This window comes from Trachurus trachurus (genome assembly GCF_905171665.1).
Source record: "Trachurus trachurus genome assembly, chromosome: 19".
In the NCBI taxonomy this organism is placed as follows: Eukaryota; Metazoa; Chordata; class Actinopteri; order Carangiformes; family Carangidae; genus Trachurus; species Trachurus trachurus.
This window is the reverse complement of record NC_139913.1, coordinates 16,439,880-16,464,658: the sequence shown is the minus strand read 5'-3', so window position 1 is coordinate 16,464,658 and position 24,779 is coordinate 16,439,880. Positions and strand designations below refer to the sequence as shown.

The 24,779-nt window shown below is 41.8% G+C and overlaps 1 protein-coding gene across 1 annotated transcript in view; it reads left to right on the top strand.

Moving 5' to 3' along the window:
* cacna1g (calcium channel, voltage-dependent, T type, alpha 1G subunit) overlaps positions 1 to 24,779 on the top strand; it is a gene marked incomplete at both ends in the record, with an annotated part of 226,149 nt that overhangs the window by 168,893 nt on the left and 32,477 nt on the right. Inside the window, 8 exons of the mRNA XM_083994227.1 lie at positions 2,536 to 2,659; positions 5,523 to 5,591; positions 7,999 to 8,183; positions 15,838 to 15,964; positions 17,245 to 17,379; positions 17,472 to 17,561; positions 17,677 to 17,869; positions 19,477 to 19,527. Of these exons, the coding sequence (XP_083850353.1) occupies positions 2,536 to 2,659; positions 5,523 to 5,591; positions 7,999 to 8,183; positions 15,838 to 15,964; positions 17,245 to 17,379; positions 17,472 to 17,561; positions 17,677 to 17,869; positions 19,477 to 19,527 (974 nt within the window). The remainder of the gene's footprint in view (positions 1 to 2,535; positions 2,660 to 5,522; positions 5,592 to 7,998; positions 8,184 to 15,837; positions 15,965 to 17,244; positions 17,380 to 17,471; positions 17,562 to 17,676; positions 17,870 to 19,476; positions 19,528 to 24,779) is intronic.

Genomic DNA, 24,779 nt, shown 5'->3' with positions numbered 1-24,779 from the left:
CATAGATTCAATAAGTGTTGACACAATTGTGTCTGTATATAGTTAAAGCAAAAATCTTTTATAAACTTCATCTGAAATGAGCCGTCAAAGTAGACGTGATGCACCGTTTAATCCTTTTCCAACACATATAACAAAGCGCTGCCTCTTTCTTTCTCTCGGTTGTTTGGAGCTGAAAGCCCAGGGACCTTTTCAAGTTGGGTAATGAAAGTCAGGCATAATTAATGACTGATTCTACAGCACTTGATTATATTACATTACATTATATTACTGTATGTGAGACAAGCGCTCATAAATTGAATGGGATTTTTCATTACGTGTAGTTTGTACAGGGTGTTTCAGTAAATGTCCTTGTATAGCCTGTGATATCATTTTCGCTTAACATGCCCAACACTGAGCTGCAGTCTGGATAGACATTAGTGTTTACAGTATTTTCATCTCATACTTCTTTATACTTATATTCATTCACAACTGATTGGGATATTATATGCAGTTATAGATGATATTCAAGCAACTTTATGATAGAAAATTACATAAAACATATGGTGTATTTATAAAAGTATGATCCACGGTTGTAAATTAAGCTACCCACAGTATGTAAGATGGGCCAAATGAGCTCCATCTGAACCTGCTTGAATAGTAAAAGCTTAATCTAATGCAGTAGTACGAATAATTCAATAATGTAATATATAATGTTAAATCATTCAAATGTGGCATGATTCTACATCATACCCTTCAGACGAGGCGGAAGATTGCAGCCTAGTAAGTAGAGCCTGTGCAGCATTATTGAAACTTTTGGTTTCACTCAGTTTGTGGCCGAACCACATCAATGCAGTGGTAATATTCTTGACTTCTCTTCTCTCCCATCACTTCTTGTGTCATCTCGTACCATTTCAAATGTATCTGCCATTTGACACCAGTGGTCCTACTGTAGCTCCTTGTTGTAAAGACAGGCCCTGCTGAAAACCGTAGCAGTGAATTCAACACACCTCTGTCTACATTCTTGGATTCAGTTGCTCTTCTCACCACCTGAACTGGATAATCAAAAAAGGTCCACAGCTTTATTGAAGAACACGGGAGTGGGGCAAAATTGTGCAAATTAAAATCAGAAGCTTTCTACCTCCAAGTGTGACACAACAGGCACAACTGTGTATCGACATAGAAGCATGTGTGTGACTCAATTCATGAATGCTTATTAAAACTCAAGAAAAACAGCTGACGTGTGAAACTTTCTTTTTAAATTCTTATTGAATAGACAGAAAACATTTTACCACCACTCATGCTAGAGCAGCCACTCTAAGTTACTCAATAACAATAAACACAACCCTCCATTTCCCTCCATTATTTGAAGCCACTCAGTCTGAAGCAGCCGTCTTCTCACTGCTCACACCTTACAGCTCAGGAGTGTCTAGAAACAGTGAAATATATTTAGATAGCCAATCAGCTTCCTCTGCAGAGCCAGCTGAGCATTATGGTGAGTCCTAGATATATATTCTAGGGGTTCTATGTTGTTGATGTTCTGAACCCACCACCCTCATCCCCTTTACTCTCTAACATAAAGTCTCCAAGTTCCAAGAAGAAGCTTTGGGACCATTGTTCATTTTTCACTGACTACCAGCACTTTCCGCTTTAGCTTTCAAATTGCTGCAGGTAAACATTTTAGTATCGGACAATCTCCCTTTTGTTCTTAAAGCAACCATTAGAGTTGTCTGTCTTGGGCTTTTTCGGATCACTTGTCGAAAAATCATCTTTAACCTTTTCAGTCTGCTTTCAGGGCTTGTCTAGACTTTTCTAAAGTTGTCAGTTATCTGCTTTCCATTGATTCAGATTCCATTCCTCTCAGCGTTAATGCAGATTCTAATACCATACATCATTGTATATTTCCTCACCAACTGGAAAACAAATGCTGCATTTCTGGACACTCACGTTAAGACCTACTAATGCAAAGAAACACAGTTAAAATATTACAATATTAAACATATTCCGGTGTTAAAGACCACCATGTGAGTAGCCCAGGGCTCTGTTGTTGGCCCTCTACTATATTCCATCTCTTGACCAAATCATTAGCAGTCATGGAATTGATGGATGTCTAGAGATGCTGCTGCTCGCCCTCAGCCTGCTTCTGCTTAATTTTAACCTCAGTCATTCTTGGTGCCATGCTCTAGGGCCACTTCCATGAGTTTTCCATGAGGAGGTATTGTGTTAAACACCACCTATGACATATAATTTCCTGCAATTTATTTCTGCAAGACATGCATTTATGTGTGTCCATGGTTATTTTTAGCTACATACAGTATACACCTGCTTAGAGGTGTGGGTTTGCAGTACAGCTGTGCATGTATGCGCCTCTACACCTCCTTAGATCACTGGTTCATATAAGTCTAAACTAGTGATCTAAGGGATTTTTCCTGTTATCATACAGTACCAAAGACACACACACAACAAGTTTTGATAAAACTGCTTGTCTCTGTTGCATACCATGTGTCAAGTCCATTTTCTGTGTCACCTAAATTGCATTTCTGTTAATATTTTTGTCAGGTTCCGGATCGTGTGCCAAAAGATCATCAGCCACAAGATGTTTGACCATATTGTGTTGGTCATCATCTTCCTCAACTGCATCACGATCGCCATGGAGAGGCCTCACATCCTCCCCAAAAGTCCTGTGAGTGTCAAATGCAGTTCCTAATTGTTCTGTCTGTAAAGTCTAAACATGTATGATGTCACCATGAATGCAGACAAACACAGAAAGAGGCTCCCATTACTACACACAAACTCTCTGGTGTAGTTTAAAACGGAGCATTGTGCAGCACAGAAACCTGTTTGACTGTGCACCAGAGGCTTTGGGCAGTGTTTGCTGTACCCCAGTGTCTACTGCTCTGCATCATCTCTTGAGCTGCTGCACCATCCCATCAGATAGAGGAGGGCTGACTGAATGCCTTGTAGTAACACACACACACAAGCTGTCATATGATATAGGTTGTTAATGTCCAGGAAAAGATAAATATATCTTTATATATCGTTATATCGGTGTAACATATAAACACAATTAAAATCCCAGAATCCATCACAGCAGCTGCACCAGCTGTTTTTAACAATCAGCTGTTAGCTTACGAGCTAGCTGCTGTGCTTGTGACTGTGGACAGATGGAGCGGATTAAAATGTGGCTTTCCACATACACACATTTATGCAGGTTGAACAGGCATGCTGATGAAGTTTTGGATTTTTACTGGAGAAGATTTTACTGCACTTACAGTAACTACGAGTGTAGCTCATGTCAGCTCGGGTATTCTTCAGGTTTCACTACACCACTCTGCCGTGTGTGGGTGTCTGTGCAGCGCTGACACACATACACAGAGCCAAGGAGAGACTCTGCAGGCTTGATGCAGAGTTCGGGGAAAATATGCATTTAAAAAAAAAAAAAAGATCTGCAGGATTTTCTCTCAAAGACATACGGACCTGATTAAAACAGTAAAAACACAGTTTCACAGTAAAATCCAGTGTTTCTCCAACAGACACAGGGCGTCAGAAGCAGCAGAGGAGCCTGGCTGGGAATGCTTTAATGGGAAAACCCTGAGAGAGCAGAGTTTTTTAGGAAGTACATACATTTTGTCAGCTCTCTGCCATGGCCATCATGTCCAGTCTGCACCCCGGGGGCCATTACTGAAATGAGATGGAAATATATGACATAGCAACCATGCCAAAACAAGAGAACAAGCATTACAGTTTGGAGCCGTGGTGCTTATTGCTCCACATTTCAAGTGCTGAAACAGTCATCAAATGATGCTGTTTGTTTGTGTGGGTTGTTTTGAATTAATGAAGCCGATTGTGAATCGATTTCCACTGGCTGATTCTGTTTTGGCGTGTGTGTAACAACCAAACATATAATTAATCACTCCCCTGCTGCTCCTTTGAAGTAGGCTACCTGCTATATATCACACATGGTGATAACCAAATTGAAGACATATGTTATATTCCTTGAAAAGAAATGTCATTGAGATAAAGTGTTTTAGTCACAGCCTTTTAGTGTGGAATGCAGGCTGAATAATTAGTTTATTGTGCTGGAAATTATGTCACACTCTTTGAATTTGGGTTGCAGTCCATTGCTGTTTTGATTTGGTGCCGGAGGTTGCCTGGATACTGTCTTTCCTGTAGCTCAGTGGAAATGATTGGGGATGATTATACCGGCTATTATGATGTATTATTTCTAATTGAGCTAAGGGACTGAACTGTCTGGAGCTCTAAATTGAATTATGTCAGATTCAACAGTATAGCTTATGATCAATCTAAGCATTCAGCAGCCACGTCATCTGCTCCAGACAGAGTTAAGATCCAGAGATGCTGCTGCAGACTGGACTGGGATCAAAGCCGTCCATGAGGTGTGGGTTGACTCTTGTTTTTCGTTGCTCAGGGATCCAGGAAGAGTTTGCGATTGTATGATTGGAAACTAGTACGATCATTATACAGTTGTAGGATTTGCATTCCATTAAAGTCAAGACGCATATTGAACCACTCAGGTGTCTGCAGCTTCCAGTCTTCAATGCCTGGTGGAGCGTTTGCCACTTGAGACTACCTACTGGGAGAGTTTAGTGTTGGGTTTTGTTTTCTCTGGCGTACGATGAAGCACAATGCCTCTCAGTTTAAGTCATCCTCCTCCACCATTGCAACCAGCATTACTTCAGACCAGGCTGAGCTGGAATAAGCTCTTGAGGGTGATGGCTTGCCAGGCATTTAATTTAACTTGGAATAATGACACCACCATTGGAGATAAGAGGCAAGAAGGAGGCATTGTGTCGTATTGTAGTGACCTCAGTCTCTGTGACGATCTCTTTCAAACTCAAGGTAAAAATATAGTGAAATACTTTATACTTAAAAATCCCCAGTTTTATTAACATAGTTAATTTAGCTCCAAACTGTAAATGAGACATGAAAATGAAAAGGAGGAATTTAATTTCTTCTGTAAATTGTATCTATTCATATCCATTTCACATCGGCTATTGCACCTCAGAATTGTCATGAGGCACAATGACAAAGGTTTTCAAACTTTATCAAAATTCTTATTTAAAGCCCAACCACAGCCTTTCCCCACTTCCCTGAGGCAATTTACCCAGTGTTCAATTATTAATGATGATATCACTTATTCCCAGTGTCATTCACTTGATTATGCATTTAATTTGCTGTATAAAATAGGTGAACGTTGATAGATTATTTCCATATATATGTTGAAAAATAATCTTTTTGCCCTAAACACCAAATCAGATGCCCTGTTTAAATCCTTCCTGCAGTGCTAATAAAGAGCAAACTTAAAGATTGCCTCCCAGCCATCATTAGTGAGTGCAATAAGGATGTTTGTACAAAGATGTTTTCATTATGAGGAAAAATATCTCCCTGTTACATTATTCATCTGTACACTGGATCAACTTGGAAGCAAATGAGACAGCAGAAAAGCACGTGTATGACAAAAATGTGAATTTTAAATCATTAGAACTATTAGCATTTATATTATCTCTTCTCTTTATGTTTGGTAGGAACGGATCTTCCTCACTTTGTCCAACTACATCTTCACAGCGATCTTTGTAACTGAGATGGCCATAAAGGTAAGAGGTTTACATTGCTACATGGTATTTGTAACAACTGTAAATATGGAAAAATGATCATCTTACTTCACTTTGTCACTGCAGATCTTATTTTTAGATACTGATTCTCCACGTGATAGGATGCCATATACTCACACATACATGTTACTTACAGTATATCCTCTTATGGTCATATTTTTGAAGGTGCACACTGCGTTCTTCCCTTTTGCGTTTTGACTTCCCTGAAGTCATCTCTTACTCAGCTGACATCAGCTCTTGTGCCACGAAATATCTGATAGCTGAGGATGTTTTTGGTCCTACGCAAACGCCGGTTGCCTCATATCAAGCCCTTTCTTTTCCCCACAGACTTAGAAAGTAACACAATGTGACACGTCTGCATTTACTCACAATGTAGAAATTTTGCATAAGACGAAGAAACCGTACCGTACTGAAAGGCACAAAAACACAAAGAAGAGTTAAGAGGGAGGAAAGGAAGAGGAAGAGGAAGAGGAGGAAGAGAATCAGGGAGTGAGACAGGCACACACACACACACACACACACACAGGGCTGTTTCATAATGCTAAGCGGAGAATAGTCTCGCCAGTATTCAAATGGCCCAGCTTTAAATGGAGGTCCACGCAGGCATGGGCAGGAGCGAGCGGAGGCAGAGGGGAGGGAAGTCTCTGTCTCTATTTTTGGTCTCAGTACAAATGGGTGGCTCATGAACGTGGAGCCTGCACACACACACACATACAAAACACTATGTAACATTTAATTCCCAAATAATCTTTTCAGCACAGAAAATGAACAATGGTTGACGGTCACCAAACACGACGCCAAATCAAAACCTTTATTTAGTTTTGTAAGTAACACAGTGTTGCCAGCAGTGGAAAAACCGTTAAGATATTTTATCTACATTACAGAAGAATAGAAATTGGACAACATAAAAATACTTCATCGTGTGAAAGTCCAGCAACAGTAAATGTTAAGTTGTTGTCATGTGCTCCAATACTTTAGTAAGTTCAATGTTGCGGCGCTTGTACCTCACTTGCATTATTTAATCACCCCATAGTTACAAGTCACTTTTCAAATTTAAGAAAACAAAACAAAACAGTCATGAAAAAAAAAAAGGTTTTCCACCCCAGAGATTTCCCCTGTAAACTTCTCACAAGGTTTTATTTAAATAACTGCTCAGGGCACAAAGGAGATAAATTATCCAATATTGCAAAAAAAATAAAATAAAATGTTAAAAGAAAGATTCCTCCTTTAAGTTTCTCAGCTGGTTTTATTTAAGTGTTCCAGGCCTAAAGAGGTAAAGTTATCCAATCCTTCGCAAAACAGAATTGATTAGAGAAAACTCCAAAAAAAGAATGCAAAGATCAGAATCACGCGCTCAGTCAGATTTATCTATAATCCTTTGAAGGGGATCAAACCCGAGATTATGAAGTCACTGAACTCACTTTACTGAACTACTGTGCTACTCACCATAGTCACAGCAGTAAAATGCTGCTTTCATACTGTTGTGATAATGTGGCAGTTACTCTGCATTCTGCTAATTACACCCTTGTATGCTATAGGCAAGTTTTTACATGATAGACTTTTACTTTTAATACTGAATATTTTACATTGTTGCACAAATAAATAACTTCTTCTACCCAAATAAAGTGGAATATGTTCCTTTGAAATATAGTGTAAAGGCACTGTATAAAGTAGCATAAATATTCATAAATGTATATAATATTTACCTACCCATGCTTAACTCATCACCACAGAGTGAAGTATAGACTGGCCCAGAAACCTGTTTATGTTCATATAGTTTGATGGGCCGCTTTGATCATTCCCCCGACACATTATTCATATACAGTATCTACTGTTATGCATTGATTAGCATCAACTAACGTAAATGATCTTCTACCCATCTCTCTATCAATCTATCTCTCCCTCTCTCTCACCCTCTCAGCAGGCAAAAAATCATCATCTCGGCCTCGTTGCTTAATAAGTTTGAGCTGAAAAACAAAGTCAGCCAGTCTCCATTATTTTCTGGAATGCAAATTGCTTTGTGGAGTGGAACCTATAGAATAAGAAATGAGGTTTGGAAAGCTTGCAGTTTTTATGATCTTCTCTGCCAAGCTCCAAGTAAACAATCTCTCCACAAAGTCAATAAGCTGTGCATGTGGGACATTAAGCGTCAACTCTTAATAAATGCAAAAGATGGCTTGATAACAAATGTGCACCCGCACAGACGAAAATAGATATTGAATTACTGATTCGGGTATCATTTTCTGACATCATTATTTGGAGTTAATATTTATTCTTTAATGCAGCACACTCGATTGGTACTGCGGCAGTTTTTCCTTTGTGTTATCCGCTGTGTAAATAACATTCAGCATCTCCACTGTGCCGTGTCTCTGTCCCCGCGTGTGTCCAGATCATAGCCTTGGGCTTTTTTTTCGGGGACAAGGCCTATCTGAGGAGCAGCTGGAACATTCTGGACGGGATGCTGGTGATGATCTCTGTCATCGACATCCTGGTGTCTCTCATCTCGAACTCGGGCACCAAGATCCTGGGCATGCTCCGAGTGCTGAGGCTGCTGAGAACTCTGAGGCCGCTACGGTAAGCAGCTGTCCCAGGGGTGTTCAAATCTATAGACAAACAAACACATAGAAGACAGACCACCCCGTTAAACTGTTAATACGCTTATAAAATAAAGTCTTACCTTTAATGCTGTATGGTCTTACACAAATCAGTTGGACATATGATCATATAAGGTGTGAATCTCTTCATCTCCCTTATCGGGTGATAAAATACCAATTTGTTTCACATACTGTAGGAACTTTCTCTCAGTGACATGGAGATTGTGGGAGATTTTTGTGTATTTGTGTGTCTGTGTTTGTGTGTGAGGTGGTGCGGGTGGGAGATTTATTTTCCATTCATGCGTGTGTTATTGTCAGTGTGTACACAATTGCACAGTTATGTTTATTTGAGCGGAAATAAGGCGGAAATCACCAATTTGGAGATGTTTGTACTCAGTACTCTTATCTCTAAATATGTGTGTGAGACAGAGTGACAGAGAGACTGGGAGAGACAGAGAGAAAAGAACAATGTGCGTCTTTGTGTAACATTCAACAAAGTCTTCGCATGTGTGTGCAGTCTCTTAGTTGTTAGCCTGTGAGTGTGTGCAGCCAAGTCATGCTTGACTTGGCTCACAGTGGTATGCTCTGTGTCTCTCATGGTGAAGGGGAGCTCCCCAGGCTTCGCCCTTTCTTGAATATTTATCACAGCTCCCAGGAAGAACACAAAAAAAATCAAATATTCATTTTCATCCTGCCAATTTTACCCACTAAACACCACTGATCTTTTTCTCTCTTCCTCTTGCTTTGTTAACTCTCAGGTTTGACATGAAAGTAAAATCTGGTGCCAGCTCTCTCTTCAAAGTCTGACTTTCTTCTTTGAATAATGTTTGTGTGTCACCTAGTTGTGAATTTGTGTGTGTGTGTGTTTGACATTTGGTTTATACTGTATGTATTTGTAGTAGGTATACCTAGTAGTTGTGGCTGGTTCACAACAGCTGTGCCAAGCCTATAATGTGGTTTTCTGGCAGGGAAGCAGAGAAGCACTTCCAATACACTGAGTGATGAACACAGCCAGAGTCTACATACATCAGCTGGAGCCTCCCTATGTCTAGCTAATGGGCGGATGAGCAAGAAACAGTCTCGTTCTCCAAACATATTTAGAAGAAAATATAAAAAGCGATGGTTTGGTTAGAAAGAATGTCCACACAAAGCTAATTAAATATCTAGTCATCATCGTTTTTTGGGGGGTTTTTTTTAGGGGTGCACCGAATGGCATTTTTTTGGCCGAAGCCGAATACAGAATAAAATCAAAACGCTTGGCCGAATAACCGAATACTTAAAGTGGTTATAAAGTTTTTAAATAAAATATTTTTTTTAACTTAATTTTCAAAGAAAGTAAATGTTTATTGACTATTCTGACAGTTTTTGAATATTCCAGTTGCCGTTGCTCATCAAAAAAAACCAAGTGTCTTTTAAAACAGTGGTTCCTAACCTTTCTTGGTCAGATTTTTTTTTAATTCATCAATTAGGCTGCTAGACATTTCAGGCGACCTCATTTGAATTTCAGGCGACCCCACATGGGGTCCCGACCCCAAGGTTGGGAAACTCTGTTTTAAAAGACGTCGGCCACGGACGGAGTTGGCGACATGCTGGGACGAGGAACTTTCGTTTTAACTGCTGCAGCCGCCTCTCCCTTTCGTAGCCTACTCAGCATGTTGTTGTTTGGTTTTTAAAAGATTAATTAAAAGGCGCGTTCCTACAGGAACGGTCCCCTCACTCAGTCCTCTCAATGGCCGTGTCTCCGCCGCAGACAGGACGCACCGGCACCGGGCTCTTGGAGCGACGTGCAACGGTGCGCGCGGTCGCTGTGCACCGTTGCACCCCACTGCTCTTGTTGCTGTTATTTTTCCAGCAGTAGGAGTCACCTACTAATAAAGCTCCATGGGGTTTAAGCTGCCGTTTCCATCGTCGCGCGATCGCGTATTTATCAGACTTTTTTTTTTTTTATATATATTCGGCCTTGCTTTGCGCTCATTCCACCGAAGGCCGAATGTTGCTTTTTTTGCAATATTCGGCCGAATATATTCGGTTACCGAATAATCGGTGCACCCCTAGTTTTTTTCATTTTCTACCCCCGAAAGTGAACTTTTCAAATCAACTATAAACGATAAATCTGACAAAACTAAATTGAGTTTCAACGTGTTCAGGATAAATGGACCCTTCACAAAAACGATGACAGCTGAGTGTGGGGCAGCGTGGCAGACAACAGACAACTCGTATAGCTTTTCTCAAAGCTGTTGAGTTGTTTATAACCTGTCTGATCATTTACCTGTCTCTTTTCTTGCCTTCATGGACTGTTTTTCAATTTCATCATGTTCCCTCGGCCATTGTAACCGATGTAAATCTAAGTAATTTACAATGCATAGGTCCTCAGACTCACTGGTCTGGTGTGGTGGCCACCATGGACCTTATTATTTAAAAACTAGCATTTTACATGAAATTACCAAGTTAAATGTTAATGTGACATTTGAATGTGAACTTGATGTCACACAAGTGGCTTTCTAATTAGATCTGGTGCAGTGGTGACAAATAGAGCACTCAGAACCAAATGAGTACCTGATTTTCACTGTTGCTTTCTCTTTCTCCAGATCATTATGCTGTACACCCTGTGTTATTTAATCCCCACAGGGCAGGGGGGCTGAGGGTCTGTTAATCTTGTGCAGAGGAGGTTTTAAAGTCAGAAAATGTGTAGCAATTACAGGAGGAAATTAAACAATAAAAAAGAGTAGAGAGTAATCATTTCTTAAAGAATGATGTCTTATGTTTGAGAGAAAAAACATAATGGCAGAGGGAGAAATATGACCAGGAGGACTGACTGAGGACATGTAGGGGGTGGGGGGGACTCTCTCCTCCTCTGGGATGGCAGTAAATTACAGTAAAATCAGTTTACATTTTTTATTCAACCTTTCAATCTAAAAGTCCTTTTGTGACGATTGCATAAAGGCTGGTTTGTTTAGTTAGAGATAATTCCTCACTCATTTTACACATTAAGTAATGGCCAGTTTGGGCTCAACCCGTAGAATGCAGCCCATCTGTAGGCATAGTCCTCACCACAGTTGCCCAGGTTCGAATCTGACTTGTGGCCCTTTGCTGCATGTCATTTCCATCCCTCTCTCTCTCCTGTTTTCCTGTCCTTTACACTGTCCTTCATAATAAATGCATTAAAACCCCATTTATATATACTTACATTGCAATATATAAAAAATATATACTGTATCTATATAAAAATGTAATGGCCAGTTTGAGTTCTGACAATTGTGGGGAGTTGGCTAAAGATTAACTGGGCTGTAGTTCAATGAGCACCGACCCTCACACCATCTCAGCTTCAATTTGAAGATTTTAATTCAGTAGTGATACAGAGGCAACACGTGTGTGTGCATGACTATATCTGTGGCATTTAGTTTCAATTTAATATAACAGTTGTTGACTTTAAAGAGTGCAGGTATCACAAGTGACATCTTCTTTATGTTCACCAAAAACATATTTTCCTTATTTTGGCCAAACATTTTAGCAACTGGCAAATTCAGAACTTGGCAGTGTCCTAATCTTGCACAGTATGGTACAGTATTATCTAAGTATCTTATACCACTGATAAACAGCCCTGTAATTGCCAACACCATGATCCAAAACAAAAAATACTGTAGTTGCAGAACCAGGAATAACTACAAGGTGCTTTTCTAAAATGTCTGTTGCCTAAATATTTAACCTAGTTTTAGTGTTTTGCATGTGGCTCTTTATGCCCACCAAAAAAAAAAACTGCTTCATAAGTTGTTAAGGCCAACTGAAAGAAATAGCTCAGACAATTTTGCAGTATTGTGGTACACATGCTTACAAATTCTGCCTAGTAACTAATTTAAATATGGAGATTGACCTGGAACAAAATTATTTATGTATAATATATATACTGTGTAAGTATTTATTTATAAGCAGACAACCTGCACAATGTTCATGTTCAGTGGTCATTGTACAGGTTTTATTCACTTATAAATACAGGAAACAAAGAAAATCTCAATGGTCATGATTACTAAAAGCCAGAGGAGGCTCTGGAAGTCAAAGAACAGTTTGGATTAGTTCATGGGAGATATTTGTGTTTTTCTCTGCTGATTTGAAGAGGGTTGTGCTCTGTCAGAAAAGGTGATGTCACAGCTTCCCCCTGCAACAATCACAGTTTTGCAACATTTGAATCTGTATCTAATGCTTCATTTGCTCATAACTCTGGCTCAAAAATCAGTCTAAATGAAGTGAGTTACTTCAGCTGTAAGTGCACTCTTTTCTCTAAGCAAACAATTCTTTTTATTCAGTTTGAAAGTAAATCATTGATTGTAATTTGAAAATCCTTATGGCCACAGAATTAGGCCATACTGCGCCTATACCAGTGTTTTTTTTTTTTTTTTGCCATTTCTACAAGGGCAACTTAAAAAGTTCAAAACTTTTTCCTCTGAATTGTCAAAAACACTACAGTGCCGATGCCACTTTGTCATCCATAAAGCTTCTGTGTTAGCTTCAATATCAGCTTGTTGTCACTCGGGTTCGATTGTGGTCGACTCACACTCGCTGGGTATTTGAATTAAATATGAACTTGTTTTTGTTTTCCCCTCTAGCAGCTCGGTGCACACGGGGGTTCACACAGGCAGCGCTGGAGCTGCTGCTGACACCGCCTTGGGAATAATAATCAATCATCATCATTTATGTGCTCACAGGCTGAAGTCCGTGGCAGCTTGTCACTTAGTCGGCTGAATTTAGAACTACGTCTATTGTAGTTCACGTAGGGAGACGACGCAAAGAGTTTGCACTCAACTGTTGTGTGTGTATCGGTTTCTACATACAGTATGTATGAATATTATGTCAACAAGCAGGACATGTTGCATGTATAAGTGTGTGTGTGCAGGTGTGTAGAGACATTGAAGACAGCATTACACTGAACAAGAGAGGAGAGTCCACAAGGAGTGCACGATCACGTGTGTGTGCATCTGTGTGTGTGGCAGAATGATGCATCAGCTTTGTTTAAGAGGGCATACACACACACACACACACACACACACAGCGGCAGTCTTTCATCAAGCCCACGACCTGAGCTGACGTGGGGCCTCAGGGAAGGGGCCAGAAGTTAGTACCCTGTCTCACCACAAGTCATTGTTATGTCACCCAGCACCACCTCCACCTCATTAACAATCCAGCTGCAGCCCGAGAACCAAACCCCCCAACGCCTCATCATTACAGGCAGACTGATCTACAGAGCTTTGTGGTGTTTGTGAGGTCATGGCTGGCCAACAGGTCTGTTTATTGACAAATCCCCCCTGTTGTTGACCCCTGTCAGCTCAGCATTTGAGCTCATCCATCACTTGATGATGATGTACTTACCCCAAAGGCTTCCGCGTCGGCTACTTTCTGTGCCCTCTCCCCGACGTGTACATTTTTTGATCTTTTGTATCTGACAGTGCCGAGGTTGGCCAATTAATTCAGCGCATAATTACCATTCCTCAAGACTATGTTTATTTGACATCTGAATTCATTAACGCGCAGTTTGAAATTCCCTCATTTGGTGACGACTGCGAGAAACGGCGAGCGGTAAAGTGCGACAGCTGAGGAGGGAGGACGGCTGTAGGTTGGAAAAAACAGAGGAGCAGGAAGGAATTTACACAATAAGAGAATGAGAGAAGTTTAGACAAAAAAGCAATATAGCAGCTGTCTCATTTTTTATTCCCTCTACATCCCCTCCACCACCACCTCACCAGCAGTCCTCTCCTCCCTCTATTCCCTATTTCGATCTCCCAGCGTCGCTTAATTACACCCAGTGTTTGCACTGTGGGAACACGCCTGCCACTTATTGCCCTACTTGTTGTTCTCTTTCCTCGGTGTGAGGGATGTGCTGCTGGAGGAGCATGTGTGCGGCACACTCCTTCCCACTTTGTATATCACACAAAACAAGGACATGCTGTCAACTGCCGTGAAATTATGCAGAGGTAGATTAGAAGAAGGAACAAGAACTAAGTTTTCTCCCTCCGGCTGGCTCCATCCAGATCCTCCTTCTTTTTTTTTTTTAGTGTCATATGCAAATAGATAATATGGAGAGGAGCCGTGTCCTTCACGTAGCGCATCATCAGGGTGTATTGACTCATAATAAGAGGCTCATCTCTCCTTCGTTCCCCTCTTTAATAAGCCTTGTCACTTTAGCATATTTGTCAGTGAGTGGAGCTCAAAAGGAGAATATGATGTAAAGAGGTAGAGAGGGTGGCTCCCAGTTTTCATATGCAAAGCAGAAAAGTAGGGACTGTGCCATCTAAGAAAGTGAGAAACAGGTAAACGATGCTTATCCGTCCTCCCAAAAAGCTCTTTCTCGCATTCTCTCACAATAGTGGTCAAAGTATTTTTACTTTCTCCCTTTGTTTTCTTCTTTTCACAACCATCACAAACAAACAGTTGACTCAAACAAACTAATTTAAATTAAAAACGCAGTCAAATTACCTTTGAAACCTCATCAGACATATTTAATGATTCGACTGGTCAAGACTAATTCAGCGAGTCTTTATTGCACATCTTCATCTGTTTTGCATTTCTTGTCGACTTTAAAGAGACACAGTGGGGTCCAAACATCTGAGACCACTTAAGACTATTGGATCCCTTTTGTGTGTCTGATTGCCTTGAAGAGACGTGTAAACTTGTACAGAGATGACAAAAACACTTTAACTGTGACTCGAACCTCTCACAACAGATGCCGGTTCAGAGCAGATTCCTCGTCATATATACTCCTGCTGTCACGAGCAGATGCAGTTGTTGAGGACCAGCGCCCTCTATGGGCCGGCAGCAGCGCTTCACCCCTCCCTCGCTTCCAGCAGAAAATCAAAAGAGGCAGTGAGGTGCGAGTGTGATGGGGTGTCGCCACAGGCTCATTATTCTCTGATCAGGGCTATTGATCAGTGTCCTCAGGCAGTCCTGGCTCCTTATTATCTGTAGCATTCTGTTAATGTGCTGTTGACCGCTTCACAGCTCGACTGTCTGCTCAGGGGAAAACAGACAGAAGAGACAAAGACAGAGCAGATTATCACCTCTTTGACTGTGTCGCATCTTTTTACACATTCAGGCCTTTTCATGTCATCTTATCTGACATCATATTGACTGTGGTGCACGTTATCTCTGTTTTTTTTTTGTGTGTGTGTGAAAGCCTGTGCAGGTGAATGTGTGTGTGTGTGCAGAGGTAGATTTTATGTAGTATGTGTGTGTTTGTGTTTTTCCACAGGAAAAGCTCAGCTGCAGTGCAACAGAGTGCCGAGTGCCATGCTGGCACTAAATAAACATCCTAATCAGTCCATTGGCTTAATTAGATGTGTCTGTTTCTTTGACTGCAGAAACGAAAGGAAGCAGAAAGAGGTGTTAAAGAGGGGAAGAGATGGTTTTTAACGAAAAGCGGGAGCGAGTGAAAGAGAAGTTGATTTGTCTGTGAGCCAGGAAGTGTTTCGGTTCTGAAAAGTTCTGAAATCTGGGCACATGACAAAATAGTTTTCAACTGTGGTAAACAAGTGAAATCAAGATAAAAGGAAAGTGTGCACACAGTGGAGGGGGGTTGTGGGTTGGTATACTGTGTCCTGCACGAACACATACAGTGCAGTAATATCCTATTATATGCTGTGTTCCAGTGTGATCAGCAGAGCCCCAGGGCTGAAGCTGGTGGTGGAGACTCTGATGTCGTCACTGAAGCCCATCGGCAACATTGTGGTCATCTGCTGCGCCTTCTTCATTATCTTCGGCATACTGGGAGTACAGGTGAGAGAGAGGCTGAGGAGAGGGAAGGTACACACAGAAATAATGAGAAAACAAACAAAAAAAGGCAGAAAGGCTGCAATTCCTCCGGGTCACCAGAAACCACCGGCTTAGAGACAGACAAAGCTTCTCACAAGGTTTTTAAGAAGGTGTTCTGAAAGTATAAACTATTAGATGTTTGTGCTAAGCCTCCAAATATGTATCATCTATCCAGTTGATTTTGCTGTTGCCACATGCACATGTTTTAATTATTGATATTTATCAGCATCATAAACCAGCAGAACCAGCAGTGGTGGTTTGTCAAAATCCACAGAGCAAAAAAAAAAAAGTCAATTTTTTACAGGGCACAACAAGGTGTGTTCAAGATCAACTTCAGCTGACTTTGTCTGACTGGATCAATGTAAACTGTCATAGTCACTGTTCACTCACCAGAAATGTGCTGATCTAAAACATTTTTAAAGTCGATCTCTCAGGTAATATTCTCATATTTTGAGAACATCAAGAAAGTAATGCATGGAAGAACCAGAGACCTGGAAATATTGTCAGAAAGATTAAGGACCAAACAACCAATGTTGTCAGGAGGGTGACAAGAAAAGAAATTTGAATGTAAATCAAACTCTAAATCAAACTGGGCCTGACAACTACAGTGTTTGTGCCCATATGTGAACAGTGAAGCAGCCAGAAGGAGGAGATCAAATGCTGCAACATGTGACAAATGTTATACATACACAGTGGTAGTATATGTTGAGATCTTTCCACAGCACACCTCATACCGTATACCAGGACACTTACTCATGATTATCTGCTTGTAATGGAGTTTTCATGACCAGCAGCCCAAGGACCAGGCTACACCAACGAGCTCTGTGGCCTTGGTGCAGTTCAGGCTCCTATCTATCGTAGACCATCTGTCCAAGTAATGTGGTGTCATGAAGGGTTAACGGCTGCGCTGATACAATGAAGCAATGATTAAAGAGGCTTCTATAAAACCCACTGTTGTGTAGTAGCCATCCCTGTGTTTTGTGGTCTAGTTCCCAGGTTTTGTTTTTGGCAGCCTGTAATCCCAGCAAACGCCCCGACTCTGACCTTTATTAAAAACCTCATCTCTGGGCAGTCACACAGTCAGGCAGGAGGTTCTGCTAGGCAACCATTTGGGCACAAGACACTTTTTCAATCCAATCATTAATCTTTGATGAATCTCTTTTTAAAAAGCGTGGTTTTAAGAATCATTGATCCATTGAGGTTCATTCTAAAATAAAGAGCGTGTCTGTGTTTTCTCTCCCCAGCTCTTCAAGGGGAAGTTCTTCTTCTGTCAAGGGCTTGAACCTCATCTTGAGAACATCACCAACAGGTCGGACTGTGAGCGGTCAGGCAATTACAAATGGGTCAGACACAAGTACAACTTTGACAACCTGGGGCAGGTACGGCTTCAGAAATGCAAAGACTTTTACAACCGCTGTTGGCAATTCAGTATTCACACATTTCACCCATCCTTCTTTCCTCTCTGTCTCAGGCCTTGATGTCTCTGTTTGTTCTGGCATCAAAAGATGGCTGGGTGGACATTATGTATAACGGACTGGATGCCGTTGAAGTTGACAAACAGGTAGCTCTGAATAGAGAAACTAACAAAGATATTCAACTAAAAGTAAGAATTCAATATATACGGTCAAAGGGGAGACCTCCGAGTATCTATAAAATCCTCTGTTCCTGTGTTTCAGCCGGTATTGAACCACAACCCATGGATGCTGCTTTACTTCATCTCTTTCTTGCTGATTGTGGCCTTCTTCGTGCTCAACATGTTCGTGGGCGTGGTGGTGGAGAACTTCCACAAGTGCCGGCGCCACCAGGAGGCCGAGGAGGCCAAACTCAGGGAGGCGAAGAAATTAAAACGCTTGGAGAAAAAGAGACGGAGTAAGGAGAAGGAGCTGGCTGGTCGGTAGTCTTTCCACATCTTTCTGAGTCCTGCTTGATTTGAGCCTGAGCCTTTTTTTTTCTTTTTTCTTTTTTTTTTTGCTTATTGATTTCGTTTCGCCGAATCTAGAACAACGCAGTTAGCGAGCTAGCAACAGCCAGCGATAGTTGCTGCTCTTCAGTAGAAACCCCTCCCTTTTCCTCCCCCCGGCCGTCCTTTTCTTCCCCTTCCGGCTAGTTTTTGTTCCGGCCCGGTGGTCACCTGCTCTGGCTCTGCAGGCTCTGCTGCAGACTGTTGAAGCTCTTCTTCAACCCCGGCAGCAAATTGATCAGGTTGGAGGTTAAGAAAAGCTTCCGTACTTGGTAGCTAGGTTTGCAGAGCTGGGACAGCTGACCGTTGGAGTTAGCCCCCCTTCCTCCCTCCCCCCTCCTCCCTAACCTTGCCTGGTCTTCCATTAGACACCTTGCTTGGGCTGTCCCCTCGGAGCATGCCCATCGAGTGCTGACAGACAGGGCTTGTGGGCGTACAGAGCTAGAGGGAGGGGGAGTTGTTGAGCATTTAAATGCCCCGATTGAAAAGGAGATAACCCCCCTCCCTTCCCCTCTTTTCTGCATGTGGTTTAGTACAGCCGCAGGGGCAGGGATAGACCTAAATCTGGAAGGAAATGAGGAAGAGTCCCCCCCCCCCTTCAGTTTTTCCTGGAGCCAAGATCTGACATTACTTTGGGTGAGATTTGTAGGACTCAGAGCTAATTCCCTGCCGGTCCCCCTGTCCCCTCCGGCTGTATAGGAGTTGGTGACAAACTGCTTGGTTTGGTTTTTATTCTTTCCACTGCCTCCTTCACCCCAAAACACAAGCACTAGCATCGGCTAGCATTAATCTCCTTGAGAATTCGGTGCCTAAACTTTGAGTATTTTACCTTCTTACTCTTAAGGCACTTTCTTTTTTATACTCGTAGGAGGAGCAGTGGACACTTTTTTAGTTTCTTAACGCTGAAAAATAATTTTATTCAACAACTGGAATGTTTCTGTTCAGCTCTTGAGAAATACAGATGGAAATCGGTCCTCCTTTTTCAGGACACATCTTCACAAGGGTATCTGACCAACCCAGAAACTCCCCCAGACCCTTACACACCCCAACACATGCACACTTCTTTTTTTTATTCTTGAAATGACACAAGACCATCCATGTTTCCGAGATAATTTCCCCGTTTTTGTTTTGATATTCTCTGATTTTTGGTGGGAAACATTTTACGGTAGGATCACTCCTAGAGACAGACAGCTTGCTTGTCTAAGTAGAGTAGAGTTTGTAAGGTGGCTGTAGGTGTCTGCTTTGGTTTCAGAACTTTGGTTTGAGGGCCAACCTCTTCTTGATTATTACAGAACAAAAACTGAAAGCGTTGATCCAAAGAACTGGACTCAGAATCACTGGAAAGACAAATACTAGGAACACAAACCAGCTTAATCTTTCATCGCTTCCTTCTGGCCTTACTCCATCCCTCTTTCCCTCTTTCTCTCTCTTTGACTCTCTCCTCTTCCTAACTCTTCAGCCTTCCTTCCTTGCTTTCTTCTGCCTCTTCCTGACTAACACGGTCTCATTCCTCTAGATTTATTGGTTCCTGGGGTGAGTTGGGCCCTCTCTGAAGGCACACTGAAAGGTACAGAGTTTCCAGCATGTTCTGTGTGTCCCTTTTGAAACCCTCCCACCACCACTGATCTCGACCACCCACCACGGTGGCTAGAGTTCTAAGTTGAATGATCACGGGAGGTAGGGCCCCATCCTGCGTCCCCGCCCCCCTGCCTCTCTCCCATTAGCACTCAGTCCGCTGGACATGCTGTTACCTGTTTTCTCTGTCGTGGCTTTGTCTTTCACAGCTCTTCCACACCGTCTGCGATCCATCCACTGTCCACAGCACTGCACCGCTGCACCACCGCCACAAGAGAAGAAGACTTTGGTTTAGTTGGGTTGGCTAGGGAGACGGAGATGGAGATGGGGTGAGGTAGGGAAAGGAACCAATGTTGTGCTGGCTTTCAGGTAAAGGAATCCGGAGCATATTTTCCCCTATATCCAGGGGGAATTGTGATTCTATTGTGATTCTCTCTGTACAGACCAAAATATTTGGATCTGAGGACATGGTGATGATTGTTTCAACAAAGCGATGAGAGATGAATGTTGACACTGGCAGGCTAGCGGATATGATCTTTACTATGCCCAGAAACCATGTTTTGCATCATAGCGAGTTAACATTTCCTAATCAGTACTGAACACATTAATAAGCACCAGTCTAAGCCAGTGTGAGGCTAGTGAGGCTACAGTGGTTTTCAGAAAAACAATAGTAACATGTAGCTGTGTGTCCTGTAGGGGTGAAAATTACCCACATGTAAAGTGGGGTCTAAAGGTCTGAGACTAGATTCCCACGTTTTTTCAGCCCCATTGAACACCAGACTTACTGACCAGTGATGGTTATGTTAAAGGGATAGTTCAACATTTTGGCAAATTGGCCTATTGCCATAATCCCTATAGTCATAGCAGTAGGTTTGTTACCTTTAATTGTCGGTGCAATGAGATACCACGCTATGAGATAATAACGGAACATTTACGAGAGTTGTTTTTGAGGTAAATTCATGCAAAACCGCTGATGCGCGTTGCCTTCAGGGACAGTTTTTCAGCAACCAGTCTCTGTATTTACCTCAAAAACAGCTCCATCTCATAACGTTCTGTTATTATCTCATAGCGTGGTGAATGTGCAGGTCAGAACTTGTCCATCAGAGTGTTTTGGAGTTGCTTGATTGTGTATTTGATGAGTTTGATGAGGGAAACCAAGAAATCCCATTAGTCTCCGTAGCGTAGCTCTGAGCAGCTCGCGGCTCTGCTCCACTGTTCTAAAAATAGTTTGCACCGACAATTAAAGGTAAAAAACCTACTTCTATGACTATAGGGATCATGGCAATGGGCCAATTTGTCAAAATGTTGAACTATCCCTTTAAAATCACCTCAACTCACTTGTAGAAATCCTCCAGTCTGCATTTGATTTTAGAGCTGAGACCCGTGCTGACAACTCTATGGGACACTACTCAGGTTTAGTGTTCTCATAGTACAGTACTAAGATTTGCTAATCTAAACACAGTAAGGTATATCGATCAGCTAGAACATTATGGCTTGTGATAGGTGATGTGAAAAGTGTTGATGTGTTAGAAGCAGCAGAATGGACTAGCATGAGGATCTGAGTAAGTTTGGCATGGGCCAATCTGTGATGGCCAGACAACTGGTTCGGAGCATCTCCAGAAGTGTAGGTCTTGCTGGGTGCAGCAGTTGGCACCAACCAAGGTGTTTCCCAAAAACGGTGTGATGTGCATGGAGGAGCGAAGGGTAACTCATGTTGTCTGATCTCACAGGATAGCTACTGTTGCACAAATTGCAGAATAAATGAATGCTGATTGTGATGGAAACACACAGCGCATCACAGCTTGGCGCTTACGAGGTTGCAGAGCCATTCACTCAGTGATAATTTCCTGTCAGACTTCTTTTTAACAGCGCCACTGCATTCCCAGATCCCAACATTTAACTTGCTGAGTTACAATTAACCACTAGGAGTGATGGCCAAAGCTGTAATAATAAGGCTCAATTATCTCCGAGGCTTGACTGCATGATCTCGCTGTCTCTCTCATTGTGCCTTGTAATTTCAGCTCATTGCTGTTACAGTAGATCACATCCAGAGAAATTAGAGAGTTTGACTGACTCTACAAGGGGGGGTCATCTTATTTCCATTGCTAACATCCTCTAATGACGTCCTCTATTAAAGGACACTGGATTCTATCAAAGGGCAATGGATAAAAGGAATTTAGTTAGGAAAATTCCCCTTTCCCATTGATTCTGTGTGGACGTTAAAGCCTAATATAAAACATCCAGTGCCAAAATATGTAAAAGTGTAATTACAGCAGATTTCACAGCAACAGCTTTGTTAAGAATATCTCATTTTTCTAGCCACACTCTTCACAGCTCTGCTTCCAGAGGCCTCATTCCCTTCTCAGTGATTGTTTAAATAGATCATTTAGTGGAAAACAATCTTTTCCTAGTTTTATCAGATATGCATCAGAAAGATACCATTTATTAAATCACAATCTAAAATAGAATTACGGCTCTTGCAAAACCGCATCAATTCATCTCGATCCTACTGGCTGATTCTCTGCAGCACACTGTGTACAAAGGTTACAGCAATACAAGTTGTTATTTTTGCAAGACCACGGCAGGTCTGTTAACAGCAGTTGGCTCTTGTTTAGCATAAAGGTCGTCTCAGGGCGCGTCTGACCACTCTGATTGGTTTGTTGGCACAGCTAGTTTCCATGGCAGTCTGGTTAAGATATTCTAGATGTGGGCCACCGAGAGGTGTGTGTATATAATGAATACCCTGTCACAGATTTTGCATTATGGAAGTGTGTTTGTGCTTGTGGTTTTGGTTTTGGTTTTGTCTCTGTTTGGACATATAGTACTAAGTGCAATGTGTGTTAAACAGGGGCACATTCCTTGAAGGTAGACTTGACTGTGCTGGACTGTTTTATTGTGTCTGTGTGTGTGTGTGTGTGTGTCTGCATATGTGAGTGTGTCAGGCAGCAGATGGTTGCAGAACAGATTGTAAAATATGCAGGAGCAGCTCTCATTCCCAAATCCTGTCTCATTTTGGTCTGGATGATTGTGTGAGAGGGGAGCAGGACCCAGAGACCCCCTGCTGTTGATCCTGTGCGGCTTTTGCCTCAGGACACGAGGTCTCGCAGTGTTTTGATATTTTCACCCAAAGGTAATTACAAAAAGCGCCATAGAGTACAACATGCACACAGCATCCAAGCAGCGTGGCGCTCGTATATTTATGTTAGGTTGATCAACACTGTGTGTGTGTGTGTGTGTGTGTGTGTGTGTGGGCGTGCATGCACGTCACGCACGGAGTGTGAGTGTGCGGACTCTTATCTTGAGCTCACACTGCACAAGAGCTGCTGCTTGTGGAGGAGAGGAACAAAGAGAGGAGCTGACGGAGGAGGCACATTAGGCTTTCCACTGAATACAGTTGGATGAGGTAAAGAGACACACAAAGGTGGAGGCGACAGGTAGTGGAATCACACAAACGCACACTCACACACTCACACACTCAAATGTTGGATTTTAATTGTGATTGTGTAACATGCACAGATTAGAATCGCACATATTGTAGCGACACCGCTGATGTTTGTGTTGTTATACAGGTTTATGGTCAGCCTGTATCATACTCACTGTGACATTAATGACATGCTGACCTTTAGCACTGATAATGTTTACCATGTTGATTCTCTTGCTATAAACAACTCATAGGTTATGGTACAGTTTGGACAGAGGAGTAAATGTCACCATCGTCAGTAATCTTCATCATTTTAAAACGGCACCTTCAGGGACCTGAAATACTGAATTGGATTGTGCTTATTATAATAAATGATTACATTATATATGAAGTTGTAACTGGACTTGGCTGTCCTCCAAAAGACTTCTCTGAATCTCTCTTACACACATTTGTAAACCTTGGCTGGAGACTAGATAAGGTTGAGGAACATGGGGACAGAGGTAGACATGTACACACTCTGACACAGAATTAGCTACACACTCACACAGGACACAGTCCCCAAACACACACATCCAGGACAGCCTTCCCCGTCCGCCTCAGGGTCAGTGTCTCCCTGTTTTGAGTTGACTCGTTGTGTTAACTCATGCATTGTGCAGTCAGAGTCAGCTGGTTGTGACAGACACATCAGGAGGAGGAAATAACACACATGACGTGTGCTGCAAATTGAACATACGGTCGATGGTTTCATATTATTTTCTTCCTGTTCCAACCTCGATGAGCTATCATAGAGACAGAGCAGAGGATATTTTGACAGACAGCGGCTTGTATCGTGATAATGATGCTCTCGGTGTCTTTTCACAATTCTTGATGTGCAGCAGCAGTTGTAGTAAACATAGAAGCAAAGGTGCATCACTCAAAACTCCTTTACAGCCAGGATTAGAGTCTTGAGTCTTTTAACTGTCATTAGTGATGTATAGGTTTTATTATTAATCAATTAAGCCCCCCAAAATGCCTTAATGCTGAACCTCTTAGTCTTTGTTGAAGAAGGTGGAATTTGATGATTACATATCAAACATTTACGATTTACGGCTCGAGTTCAGATTTACATTCTGAGTTCAATTCAGGCAGCAACTTTGTTTCAGGTTGTGCAAAGTCTGTGGTTTGGCTAGCCTCTGTGTTGTGTGTTAGGGCTGCCACTTTGTATTCAATTCACTTGAATAGAGGAAAAAGGAAATTAATATTTGGATTAATATGACTTATACAAATCCAAAATGCATCAGTTCATAATTCAAGAGGACGCCATTCTTAAAATGCATAATCATGTCTGGTCTAGCTGTTGGGTAACTAAGCTGTGGCAGCTAAAAATCTAAGAAACACCACATGGAACTATTTTAGGTTCTACATCAATGATAACATTTTCAACAACGATGAAGCCGTTTGCAGACTTCATCTGCAAAAAATAAAATAAAATACTGCTTTACTTTGCAACCACTAAACGCCTACCTGCTGCTGAAGAACAAGTGTGTCAACCATACAGGACTCAAATAACTGCACTTGATGCCCTCATGTGTTGAGTTTTGAGTCAGACCGTCTTGTCTTAACTTTGTAAATAGATGGAGCTTTGAATGGCCTTTACAGTGATACAATAATGTGTCTACACTCAGTAATATGTGCATGCAATCATTTTGAGGTAACAATGAGTGTGTTTACATCTACATTATATGAACTATAGTGACTTTATCTCTGTAGCTGTTGGCATTGATATAAGATATTAGTTTTTTTGAGAGCAGGTGGTTGTTGTGGTGTTTAACACTATGATGAGG